At 40.5% G+C, this 14,214-nt stretch overlaps 1 protein-coding gene across 3 annotated transcripts in view; it reads left to right on the forward strand.

The window, feature by feature from the left end:
* The window catches only part of EPSTI1 (epithelial stromal interaction 1), a 99,785-nt gene that overhangs the window by 77,276 nt on the left and 8,295 nt on the right, over nucleotides 1-14,214 (forward strand). For all 3 annotated transcript variants that reach the window (XM_044926841.2, XM_025263030.3, XM_006076499.4), the window contains one exon: nucleotides 10,099-10,172. In XM_044926841.2, coding sequence (XP_044782776.2) covers nucleotides 10,099-10,172 — 74 coding nt within the window. The remainder of the gene's footprint in view (nucleotides 1-10,098; nucleotides 10,173-14,214) is intronic.

Raw genomic sequence — 14,214 nt, forward strand, 5'->3', positions numbered from 1 at the left:
TGACCTGGGCTCAGTCCCTGGGTTGGGAAGATTCCCTGGAGGTGGGCATGTCAACCCACTCCAGTATTCTTGCCTGGAGAATCCCCCATGGACAGAGGAGCCTGGTGGGCTACAGTCCATGGGGTCACAAAGAGTTGGACATGACTGAGCAACTAAGCACAGCATAAAACATATATGTAAGAATCAATAATGCCCTCAAATATTAGTAAAAATTAATGACAAAATAGGAGATAGAAAGATTTCATCAAAAAGCAACAATATAAAAAATTGCTCAATCCCTTAAAAAAAAAAAAAAGAAAAAATCCAAAACCCCCAAACCTAAAAAAGCCCCAGAATACCTGAGAACTTTCCTGTAATCCTTTAACGTCAATTTGAATAAAGTAGGGATGGCTGATGCCCCTGAGTGGTAAAATTCAATACTGTAACAACTATAGTTCTGTCCAAATTAATTAGTGAGCTTAATGCAATTCCAGTAAAAATTTCAGTGGAATTTGAGGTAGTTTGAAAACCATATCTACACTTCAACTGAGAGAATAATCACAAGATTAAATAAGAAATAATTTGTGTGTTTGCTGGGGTGAGGAGGGTTTATATTATTAGCTATTAAAAAACATTATAGACTCCCTCGTACTGCTGCTGATAAGAGGGGCACCAAAGGACTCAGACAGTATCAAATTCTAAAGAGTTCCCTAAAATAAAAGTCTTAGATCTAAAAGGTATACATCTATTCTGAGGAAATAATCAGAAATGCACGCAAGCTGTATGGATAGGATTGTTTGTATTTAAAATCAGCTTAATGGGAGGTTTAAAATAGTTTTTCAGCAGTAGAGAAGTTGAGGATTTTGAAGTCTGGAATACCATGCAGCAGTGACTACTATGCTTCAGTGATGTAAGAATGTGCTTATCTATGTGAAAATGAAAAAAAAGAGTGATTATAAAATAGAGTCTGGGTGAGTTTTGAAGCCTGCCTCTTCTCTTGTACTTTGTATGGATTACTTTCTCTTTCTAAACCTCATTTGTTATGGATGATTGTCATGCTGTGTACCTCATGACACTGGAAGATTACCTGAAAGCAAGCACATGGAGAGTTTAGCTTAATGCCTGGCATGTGGTAAGCCTGCAAATGTGACCTGTGGTGGCGAGAAGCAGTTACAGTCTCTGTATGTATGTAAACCAAGAAATGAAGAAAATATACTGACATGTTAAAGGAGCTTATCTCAGGGTGGAGCGTTTTTATGAGTGATGATTATATTTTTCCTCGTAATTTCTATACTTTTTACATTTTCCACCATATAAAAGCAACTTTTATGATAAAAAATATTTTTTTAGTAGTTGCAAGAAATTTGATAGGAAGTATTTCTGGGTGGGAGATAAAGAACTCAATGACTATTGTAGCTGAAAGTCCATTTCTTTATATTAAATAATGACAGAATTAACAATAACTAGTAAGAGAGGGCAGAGAAGGCAATGGCACCCCACTCCAGTACTCCTGCCTGGAAAATCCCATGGACGGAGGAGCCTGGAAGGCTGCAGTCCATGGGGTCGCTGAGGGTCGGACACGACTGAGCGACTTCACTTTCACTTTTCACTTTCATGCATTGGAGGAGGAAATGGCACCCCACTCCAGTGTTCTTGCCTGGAGAATCCCAGGGACGGGGGAGCCTGGTGGGCTGCCATCTCTGGGGTCTCACAGAGTCGGACACGACTGAAGCGACTGAGCTTAGTAAGAGAGGGGGCTTCCCAGGCGACACTAGTGGTAAAGAACCCGCTTGCCACCTGAGGAGACGTAAGAGGCCTGGGTTCGATCCCTGGGTCAGGAAGATCCCCTGGAGGAGGGCATGGCAACCCACTCCAGTATTCTTGCCTGGACAACCCCATGGACAGGGGAGCCTGGCGGGCTATGTTCCATAGGATCGTCGAGTCGGACATGACTGAAGCGATTTAGCACAGCACAGCGAGAGAGGAGTACACATTATTAATGCTATTTTTTCACTCTCCTACTTTACCATGAGTATTTACTTCCTTGGATTTGGTTGGTTTCCTCTCAATAATTTGAGCTCTATTTCCACTTTTTCTCATAGCCAACGTCATCTTTATTCTGGGGAAAGGCATTACTGTGGGGAGCTGCAGAACCAAGGCTCCTGTAAGCTATCCCCAGCCCCAAACTCTTCTCCTGTTTTTTGTTGTTTTTTTAAACATCCAAAGGTAGGGGTTCTTGAAGTTCATGGCATCAACTCTCCCACGTCCATTATCCTTCTCCCCTTGTTGAGTTGAGAGAACATTCTCTCCTGGGAGAAGCATGTCTGCCCTGGTGATGGCACTTTAATGTTTACATATAATGCAGTCAGGCTGACCATGTCAGAACGCGCCCCACTGGAATTCACACATGATTTTAAAATGACCCTGGCCTAGCCTCCGATTACCACAGCCTTGCTTTGGAACATGCCTTTAAACTCATCAGCTTTCTCACGCAGCCAGCCTTGTACACCCCTGTTTATTGTTTAGTCGAGCCTTTGGTAGAATGCAATGCAGAGAAGTGATTTCTGTAACCCCTGGCAGGAAATGGTGACCCTTTTACTTCTTGCCATTAGCTTGGTCCCCCAGCACTGCTTCATCACAGCCCTTCCTCCAGCAGGACCAGTCCCAGCAGGACCGGCACAGACTGGCACCATTTGCAGTCTTGTCCTCATTTACTAAACACTTACTTGGTGGCTTAGTTAGTAAAGAATCTGCCTCCAATGCAGGAGACCTGGGTTCAATCCCTGGGTCGGGAAGATCCTCTGGAGAAGGGAATGGCTACTCACTCCAGTATTCTTGCCTGGGAAATTCCATGGATGGTACAGTCCATGGGGTCACAAAGAGGTGGACACAACTGGGCGACTAACACACATATCTGACTTGGCCAGTGTTTACAGGAGGTTCTGCTTTAGCGTCTCCAAAACGAGACTTTGTTTATCAGAGGACTTAAGTACCTTCTCTCGATGGAGCGCCGTCTGAATTCAGGGAGGCAAGCAGAGCAGTGAGAAGACACACGTTCTCTCCCCTGGGAGCCTTCGTGGATACACTTAAAATGTCGAACCTTCGGGAACATTTGCTCCTTGTCTCTAGTTTGCATCCCTTCTTATTCTCTTGTCATGTTGCTTGAACTTGTGTCCAGTGATGCGTTTCTTTCTGTTTCGTGTCACAGCTGTTTCCCGGGTCTGTCTTCCTCATTATTCTGTGGTTTCCTTTAGGTTGGAGGTGGGTCTTCTTAGCATCTGTACCTCAGCCTGAATCCAGGTGTCTGGAGAATGGTTGCTGCTTCACAAATATGTGTTGAGTGAGACGAGATTTGACAGTGTCTCAGATGCTTTGTGTCATGTCCCTCCGACTTGGAGAGCATTTTTATGTTCTTAGTGTCCAAAGCTCAGTCCTTGGAACAGGAACGACTTGTTTTGTATCTGTCCAAGGAGGTGTTGCACTTCTGGGTTAGAACCGCATCAACGAACCAGGAATATGCTTATAAAGCATGCAGATGCATCTGCAGTGGCTGTCAGCTCAGCAGAAGAAATTAATTAGTTGAAACTATCCTTTGTGGCACCAAAGGAAAACCAGCCTCTCTCTCCCTAGTAAACACGCTTTGCTGCTTGTAGAATAAAACTCCTGAGTGCAGCGGAACGCGAGCACCCGCTTCTGCCACCTGGGGTTGTGGTCCTGCGTGGCGGTGCCTCGTCGACTCCCCTCCTGCCTCCCTCCTGCTGTTTTCTCCCCTCCCCTGTCCTTGCCTCTGTAACAGCACGCTCTGTGCTAGCCTCTTCCTGGCCTCTTTTTTGCCTTCCCTGACAGTTCTTGGCTTCATGATGTACTGTTTTGCTCTTTTACATTTTTGTGTATTAAAAACTAGATATCCATTGGGATTTTTAAATAAAGGAAAGCAGAAAGAAACAGAAATGGTCTCCCACACAGATATAAACCTTTCTTGATAGTTTGAGGAAGTAATGTTCACATGGGTCAAAGATGAAAACAACAAACACTACTTATGATATTAAAGTTTCCTTCCTCTGCCTACCTACCTGCCATGCTTTGAGCTCCAATGATAGTTACAATGAATATTTTAGTATGTGTTTTACCATAAAAATGTCTAAGATATGTACATGCTATGCTATGCTAAGTCACTTCAGTCCTGTCCGACTCTGTGTGACCCCATAGACGGCAGCCACCAGGCTCCCCCGTCCCTGGGATTCTCCAGGCAAGAACACTGGAGTGGGTTGCCATTTCCTTCTCCAATGCATGAAAGTGAAAAGTGAAAGCGAAGTCGCTCAGTCGTGTCTAACTCTTAGCGACCTCATGGACTGCAGGCTCCTCCATCCATTGGATTTTCCAGGCTAAAGTACTGGAGTGGGGTGCCAAGATATGTATACCAGCATATAAAAGTTAAAAATGGATATATGTGTATCTTTTCTATTTACATGGAACAGTACCCTCCAAACTGCTCTGAACATTACTTTTATCATTTAATGTATCTTAGAGATCTTATCATAGGCACCCCCTCCCTGCCATCTATCTAATTCTTTGGAGCTGTTGCATGATATTCCATCGTGTGGATGATGCCATACTTTACTGTGCCAGGTCCTTGTAAATGTGCATGAAGTCTTCCCTTTAAACTTTAACTGTTTCAGTGATTCAGATGCGCCTCTCCTTCTACACATCTTTGAACATTCTGCAAAGGATGCATACATTTTACATATTTATGGTTGCTGCTCTCCAAAAACTACTTTTTTATTAACTTAGACACTCCACCAAAATGCTGGAATGTACCTGATTCTCTATCAGACTTTTCTAGTTTTTGTCAACAGGATAGAAGAAAAACTTTTTATCTCATTGTTTTGATTTATATTCTTTGACTATGTGTGAAAATGATGACTATTTTTAAATGTACAGGCATTCTGTGGTTTAGCTGCCAACTTCCTCTTCCTTTGCCTGGCCCTTTTTCTGTCTGGTGTCCGTGTTTTCTTTATTGGTTTATATAAGGTCTTTAGCTTCCTCCTCAGGCCTTCCCTGAGCCTCCACCGAAAATAAGAACTGAGTCACTGAGCCTCACAACGGCAGGTTTAATCCTCTGCATAGGATTATCGGTGGATATTTTTCTCACTTATTCATGGTCTTCTCTTTTTTTAGAATATAAACTCTTAAGGAGCAAGGATCTCATCTGTCTTGTTATTGTATCCCCATCACATAGATGCAAGCCTGGCTCACAGTATGCACTCAGATATTGTTGAGTGACTGAATGAAAGAATAACTGAATTAGCCTGTGTGTGCCATAAACATCTTTTTAAGTCTTTATCCCAGTTGAAGTTTTGAATTTTGATGTAGCCAAATTTATTAATCCTTTTATTTCCTGAGTCTGTACCCTCCTCATTTCAAGTTTATAAATACCCTTACCCATGCCTCCTTTGGCAACTTATACAGTTCCATCTTTTAAGTTCAAGTCCTGGGGCTCTGTAAAATTTATTTTCATATAAAAATAAAGGATCTTGTTCTGATTTTTTCTCACAGTAGTCAGCTAGTCCATCATCATTCACTGAACTCTCTCTCCTGTGAGGGTTTAGCAAAACAACTTATGGTAAGCTGTGCTTCCATGCAGTAAGTCTTTTCCTGAACTCAATCAAATTGTTTTAATTCCTGCAGTTTCATGATATGTTTGAATATTTGGGAAAGCTGGTTTTCACTCATTTCTTTTTTTCAGGAATTTTTTTATTGCTATTTGCTAATTTATCATTTACCAGATAAATTTCAGGATCATTTTTGCCAAGGCTGAAAAAATTATCTTAAAAATTATTTTAAGGAAATACGTGGTAATATGCATCTATAAAATATATGCTTCAAAGGTTTTAAAAACTCTTTTGTCTCATATCTAGGACTGATGTCCTAATTTAGCTTGTCCAGGGTTCGTGTTATCGAACTTGGAATGGCTGGATACAGAAGTTGCTCCTTGGAGAAATGGGTTAATGTAAGTGGGAAGAATTAGCATCCTTTGACAAGAGGGATTTAGCTTTGAACTTAGGTTAGATAGATTCTGCTAGAACTTTTGAGTGTAATGGGCTCTACAGTTCTAGATGTGGCTGTTTATTCTTGAGTGTGATTAACTAGTGACAATTTGTCCTTTATCTCCACTGCCTATACTGGATGCATTTTTATAGATTAGGTACAAAAACGTCCAAGCTCTCGTCTTTATTTCGTTACTTAGGAGCCATTTATTCCTTGACAAAACACTTAAACTGAGTCTCTGATCCTTTGTTTCCTCTTCTATAAAGCAAGTATAATAATGTTTATCCATTCATTCATCAAAAAACACTATCTGCCTACCTTTGAGAATTGTTGTGAGGATCAAGTAACAGAATTCCAGTGTAATTTTTGCTTCAGAATATTAAGGTCTGGTTAAACACTGCACTTTCACAACATTTCATTTGCTTAACACAAGTCCCTCGCTCCCTAGATCCCCTAAAAAGACAATAAAGGGAATGTTTTTTTTTAAAAGTCATAAGCCAGTATGTAGAACAAAAGTGCAGACCAGGAGACTGTAGCAAAAAACATTATCAGCACAATTTTGGAAGCTGGTAGGAAGAGCAGGAGAAGGCAGAACTCATTTTCAAGAAATGTAATACTGATATTGAAGCAGTCCTGATACAGATGTGGAATTAGAGGCACCTGGCACCTCGGAGGGCTAGAGTTGAAAAAAGGGTGACTTGGAAATCTAGCTGAGGAGTGGTAAGACCCCTAGGACTCTTCCCTCACCACAGTGAAACTTAAAGTTATCAGGATGAAGGATGAGGATGGTGGTGTACCAGGAAGGGAAGTGGGCATTGGAATGGAGGTAGTAATAGAGATGTAAATCTCCATGGTAGGAGGCCAAATGATAATGCTATTTTTTTTTTTGATTAAGAAACAGAAGAATATTCATGCTTTAAACAAGACAATTGACAGATGAAACCACACACAAAAACTGAACATGATTGTATGGGTGAGGGGGAAGACTGGGACTTCCTTTATTTTAATATAGGCCTAGTATAAGTAGTACTGTTGCTTGATAGATTTTTAAACTATGCTTATACAGTGACAGAAATTAAAGTGAAAGACTTTATGCCATTGTGAAAGTGTAAGTCTCTAGCACAAGCTTCAGCATTTAATACTTGTGAAGTGACTGAATGAATACTCTTTTTCCTTTGTCATTGGTGCTCAGGAGAAATTAGAATTAAATATTGTGCTTTAGGGATTCAGTTCAGTTCAGTCACTCAGTCGGGTCCGACTCTTTGCGACCCCATGAATCGCAGCATGCCAGGCCTCCCTGTCCATCACCATCTCTCGGAGTTCACTCAAACTCACATCCATCGAGTCGGTGATGCCACCCAGCCATCTCATCCTCTGCTGTCCCCTTTTCCTCCTGCCCCCAATCCCACCCAGCATCAGTCTTTTCCAATGAGTCAGCTCTTTGCATCAGGTGGCCAAAGTACTGGAGTTTCAGCTTTAGCATCATTCCTTCCAAAGAAATCCCAGGGCTGATCTCCTTTAGAATGGACTAGTTGGATCTCCTTGCAGTCCAAGGGACTCTCAAGAGTCTTCTCCAACACCACAGTTCAAAAGCATCAATTCTTCAGTGCTCAGCTTTCTTCACAGTCCAACTCTCACATCCATACATGACCACAGGAAAAACCATAGCCTTGACTAGACGGACTTTGTTGGCAAAATAATGTCTCTGCTTTTCAATATGCTATCTAGGTTGGTCATAACTTTCCTTCCAAGGAGTAAGCATCTTTTAATTTCATGGCTGCAGTCACCATCTGCAGTGATTTTGCAGCCCAAAAAGATAAAGTCTGACACTGTTTCCACTGTTTCCCCATCTATTTGCCATTAAGTGATGTGACCAGATGCCGTGATCTTCTTTTTCTGAATGTTGAGCTTTAAGTCAACTTTTTCAGTCTCCACTTTCACTTTCATCAAGAGGCTTTTTAGTTCCTCTTTACTTTCTGCCATAAGGGTGGTGTCATCTGCATATCTGAGGTTATTGATATTTCTCCTGGCAATCTTGATTCTAGCTTGTGCTTCTTCCACCGCAGCTTTCTCATGATGTACTCTGTATATAAGTTAAATAACCAGGGTGACAATATACAGCCTTGAAGTACTCCTTTTCCTATTTGGAACCAGTCTGTTGTTCCATGTCCAGTCCTAACTGTTGCTTCCTGACCTGCATACAGAGTTCTCAAGAGGCAGGTCAGGTGGTCTGGTATTCCCATCTCTTTCAGAATTTTCCAGTTTCTTGTAATCCACATAGTCAAAGGCTTTGGCATAGTCAATAAAGCAGAAATAGATGTTTTTCTGGAACTCTCTTGCTTTTTCGATGATCCAGTGGGTGTTGGCAATTTTATCTCTGGTTCCTCTGCCTTTTCTAAAACCAGCTTGAACATCTGGAAGTTCATGGTTCACATATTGCTGAGGCCTGGCTTGGAGAATTTTGAGCATTACTTTACTAGCATGTGAGATGAGTGCAATTGTGTGGTAGTTTGAGCATTCTTTGGCATTGCCTTTCTTTGGGATTGGAATGAAAACTGACCTTTTCCAGTCCTGTGGCCACTGCTGAGTTTTCCAAATTTGCTGGCACATTGAGTGCAGCACTTTCACAGCATCATCTTTCAGGATTTGAAATAGCTCAACTGGAATTCCATCACCTCCACTAGCTTTGTTCATAGTGATGCTTTCTAAGGCCCACTTGACTTCACATTCCAGGATGTCTGGCTTTAGGGATTAATGTGTAGCTTATTTGGATTACCACAGTATAAGAAACCAGTCTTTATTTTGCAGGCTATACAATGTTGGAAGGCCTTAGAATAAAACTAAAAGAATAAAATGTCAATCTGAATTTTGAACTTACTTTATATTTTTCATCATGGAAGTTTGGAGGTTAAAAAAATACACAAGCTGCTGTGTGTTTATCAAGAGGTGACTGTATTTTCTCTCTCAGTTAGTGCCAGAGTCGGAAAACCTCTTTCACTCAGGCACTAACTCATGAGGGGGGCCTGATAACTTCCCTCTGCCTTTTTCTGCCTGTGACATGAGGTTATAACTTGGTCTGCCTCAAGGTGTAGGCGATTGAGTATTGAGATTCTCTGGCAACCTAGTTGTTTGGTTTGATACTGTGAGCACAGTAACTGAATGTGGAAGTTGCTGACTCTTCCAAGAAGACAGAATGTCAGAAGCTAGAGATTTAGTTGGAGTAACATGACCGCCTATTTGAAGCAAAGCATCCACTCCCATGTTCTGCTAGTATTAGAAATAACTAGTCAATGAGACGGAGAAGGCAATGGCACCCCACTCCAGTACTCTTGCCTGGAAAATCCCATGGATGGAGGAGCCTGGTAGGCTGCAGTCCATGGGGTTGCGAAGAGTCGAACACGACTGAGCGACTTCACTTTCACTTTTCACTTTCCTGCATTGGAGAAGGAAATGGCAACTCACTCCAGTGTTCTTGCCTGGAGAATCCCAGGGATGGAGGAGCCTGGTGGCTGCCATCTATGGGGTCACACAGAGTCGGACACGACTGAAGTGACTTAGCAGCAGCAGCAGCAGCAGTCAATGAGAGCTGAGTGATTATTCTCCAGGATGGAAAATGTGTTTCTAATGGAATTGCTCTACAGAACTGAGTCCAGTATATATTTGTAAGCAGCTGTGAATTTGTTGGGAAAAAGAAGCTCAAGAAATTACCAAGAAATAGTATTGTGTAACATTCCTTAAGGAAACTAATTTGATTTGTTTTTCTTTGTAAAACACAGGTGAGTTTGGCTCACATTGCGTTTTCTCCTGTGTATGTTGTACCTAATGGTCTAATAGCTTGAACATGCACATTGCCTTTTTAATCTCACAGTTTTACTCTCACAGTTATTATTTGGCTAAGACACAATTATTTTTTGCTACCTAGTTATGTAAGAAAACAATTTCACATGGAAATGGCACTTAAGTAAAAGTTTCAAAAATGAAATATTGTACTGGCTCAGGTTAAATATGTAATTAATTTGGGTGTCTTCTGTACAACCATGTTAGCTGAAAACCATATTTTAACGTTCCTAGGGTGAATTACTGGAATTTAAACGACAGCAACAGGAGGAAGAAAGAACCAAAAGCCACCAAGCTGAACACAGGAGGTATGAACCACTAAGATAAGCATCCTTGCTTAAAACAATTACCTATAAAGTTTTTGCAATGTTTTAGGAAAACACAGTAATACTGAACAGGATTTTGGAATCTATATTAGTTTTTTAATCATTATATTATTGGGGTGTGGTATGTGTGAGAATGCCAGCTGGTACATACACATGCACACACACATACATATACAAACAATATCCAATTTTTCTGAACTGGTGGCATTAATTGACCCTAGAAAGTGGACTCAGCTCTCAAGCTCTGTTTGTTTAGGTTATACTTAATCTCCCTCCCATAAGACAAAGCCATAGTAATCCTTTTATATAATCCTTACCATTTGTACACTACTTTATAATAACTGAACTAGTATAGATGGTAAGATACTCATACCTGAATATAAAAGCTGAGACAAGAACTACCATTGGTTATTTTATGTTGACTGATATATTAGGGAAAATTTTTTACAATCAGTAAGTAATTTTTAAGAGTGGAAGTAGTCTTTATCTTATTTCTAATGTCAGACATTAAAAGTGCCCAGAATATCATGTTGATATTGGGTGAGCACTAATAATTACCTTATCTATCATTATTCTAGATTTTCCTAGGGAGCAGTTGGGTTATTTGAGTTTATTGCCATGTGATTGAGTGTCTCAGGAGAAGAATTTAATATAAAGGCCTTCATGATTTAAAGGAGCAAATTCTTTCAAAACTGACCAGCTTCATTTATGTGTTTAACCTTCCCACTATCACTAAGGTGTACTTTTAAATTGTGGTGGTTTCATTTTGTAAATGAGACTTTAGAAAGTGTTAATGGAAGTTCCTAATTCTGCTGTACCTGCCAACTGTGGCTGTGTTTTCATATTATTTTGAATGGATTATTCTGCTTCCATGGTCCTGTCAAAATAGTTTTAAAATGTTAAATGTGAATTTATGTGTTTTTCTCTGGTTATAAAGTGAAAAAGTGAAAGTGTTAGTCACTCAATTATGTCTGATTCTTTGCACCCCCATAGATTGTAGCCCACCAGACTCCTCTGTTCATGGGATTCTCTGGTAAAGAATACTGGAGTGGGTTGCCATTTCTTTTTCCAGGGGATCTTACTGACCCAGGGATCGAACCTGGGTCTGCTACATTACCGGCAGATTCTTCACTGTCTGAGCCACCAGGGAAGCCCCTCTCTGGTTGTAAGGAAATTCTGATATACTGGTTAGACTGTTTTGTTGGATAAAGGGGAACCATTACTATTACCTATTTTTTGTTTTGTTTTTATTTTTCATTTTAAAAACTTTTTATTTTGTATTGGAATATAGCCAGTTAACAAACAATGCTGTGATAGTGTCAGTTGAACATCAAAGGGACTCAGCCATACATATACATGTATCCTCTCCCCCACAGTTGGACCTTTGCCAACAAAGGTCCGTCTGTCAAGGCTATGGTTTTTCCAGTGGTCATGTATGGATGTGCGAGTTGAACTGTGAAGAAAGCTGAGCACCGAAGAATTGATGCTTTTGAACTGTGGTGTTGGAGAAGACTCTTGAGAGTCCCATGGACTGCAAGGAGATCCAACCAGTCCATCCTAAAGGAAATCAGTCCTGAATATTCATTGGAAGGACTGATGCTGAAGTTGAAACTTCAATATTTTGGCCTCCTGATGTGAAGAACTGACTCATTGGAAAAGACCCTGATGCTGGGAAGGATTGAAGGCAGGAGGAGAAAGGGACGACAGAGGATGAGATGGTTGGATGGCATCACCGACTCGATGGACATGAGTTTGTGTAAACTCTGGGAGCCAGTGATGGACAGGGAGGCCTGGTGTGCTGCAGTCCATGGATCACAGAGTCAGACATGACTGAATGACTGAACTGAACTGAACTGATTCTCCCCCAAACTCCCCTCACCATTCAGGCTGCCACATAACATTTACTGCTACTTTTTTTTTTTTTAATAAATTAGGTCATAAATTAGTTTAGTCTTTTACTTTTTCTCTTTAAAAGTCTTTCTATTAAAAAACCTGATATTTCTATAACACTAGTTATTAGTGGCCAGCATTTCTCTGGATTTCTGAGGATTAATTGGATTAGAAAGCTTTAGGCATTTTAAAGATAGTGATACGTCACATTAGTAGGCCCCATGGCTAAGAAATTAATCTTCAATGGGCACCCAATAAAAATCCATTATTTGATTAGAGGTCAAAAAGATTACTTTTTGTTATAGGAACTTTGACCTTTATTTCCTTATTGCTGAATACCTAAATATTGATGGCACTATTTCTTTCCTTCACCTTCTATTCTTTCTATTGATTCTAGTTAAAGACAGATCCCAGTTTAATCCAATAGGAAATCTCTCTGGATAATAAACTCAGTAACCAGTTTTGAAACAATTGATCAAGTCTTTACACATATTTTATTTATACTATCAGTTTTTGATAAAAGCTCATGTTTGTATTGTCCTTTGGTGTTTACAGTGAGCTTTTCCATCTTTTCATATGAAAATGCTCATTCAGTTGTCACTTAAAGAATAAAATAGCTGTGTCCATTCCTGCTGAGGGCAGCAATACAAGCTATGTGGTTTGGGGGAAGGGGTCGTTAAGTTAGGTTTTCTCCAGGGACATAATTTTATTGGAGACAAGAAGACGATGTGTTTTCTACTGTTTGGAAGTTCACATAGCAGAAAACGCAGCCCTGAGTTTCATAATAGAAATCATGCAGATTCCTAACAAGCTTTACAACCAACCCTGTGATGACTGAATCTGATGGAGCTGAACCTGACCCAGTGTGACTTTCTGAGGAAGAGAAGAAAAGTTAAAACTTCAGAGGAAAAAACAGCGCTGGGGGTGAAGGACTTGAACTGGGTTACCAGCTGGAAATTGGAATGAACTGAATTGATTTATTGAAACATGAATCATCTCTGAACAATAGTTTTTATCCAAGTTAAGCCTCTGAAGAAAATCCTGAGCACTAGCTCGACAGCAATGAAATATATGTATCTTCTAAAACTAGTAAACAAAAATATAAACTGGTACTTTTCCCCCCATTTCAATTTGTTACTGAGTCCAAGCTCGCACTTTTCATCCCATGACACGCCAATAAATTGAGAGATGAGTTGTTGGGACAAAGAATAGCAACGTTATTGGACAGCCACCAAAAGATGGTAGACGTGTGTCTCAAAGAACCAGTCTTGCCTGAATTCGAATTCAGGCTTCTTTTCTACTAAAAGGGGAGGGAGTAAAGTCAAACATTTCCTGGTTCCAGTCAGTCACTGGAGTTTATATATTAGTTTCTTCTTCCCCCGCAGTCATTAATAGAGGACCTGGTCAGGATGTTTTCTGCGAGCTAAACAAAGGCATTTTAGCTTAATGCTCATTATCTGAGAAGCAGGGTTCTCAGACATGGGCCATTATGTATAATTTAAGCTTATAGGCAACATCCCTTTCGTGATTAACTTGTAATAGAATACAAAAGGTTCTTCCCTATTACAAATTCTTGATAGAAATTGAAAAAGTAATCTCTTTACCACCTGTGATCTCTAGTTGACCCAGTCTGCTGTCCTCTTAGTAACACGCTCAAAAGTGAATTGCATCACCTTGTGTACATGACAAAGTCATCCATCTTCAAAGTGTTTAAGTGAATTGAGGGCAGTGGACAATGAACTACTCTCACTACCACGGCTAATTTTACAAGGTAGCTGCAGTCACAGAAAGAGGCTAATGTGGGGACCATGCACCAGGACAATTCATTCATTCACCTCTTAAGAATCAGGGCATACCCTGTGCTTTGTTCTAGGCACTAGGAATAGGTGTAAACAAGGCAGAGAAGGTCCCCAGCTGCATGGGATTTACAGGCTAGAGGAGATACATAGAAGTTAACAATTTAGCAGCAAGATTATTTCAGATAGCGATGCACACCATGAGGACCACATCACAAAGTGACGCTAAGGGAGAGATTACAGGCAATAGTTCCTCAATGAAGAGGTGACATCCAAGAACAAGAGTCAGTCACACAGAGATGGGAAGGGGGCAAAACATTACAGTGGGATGTCCCCTC

This window comes from Bubalus bubalis, chromosome 13, assembly GCF_019923935.1.
Source record: "Bubalus bubalis isolate 160015118507 breed Murrah chromosome 13, NDDB_SH_1, whole genome shotgun sequence".
Lineage (NCBI taxonomy): Eukaryota > Metazoa > Chordata > Mammalia > Artiodactyla > Bovidae > Bubalus > Bubalus bubalis.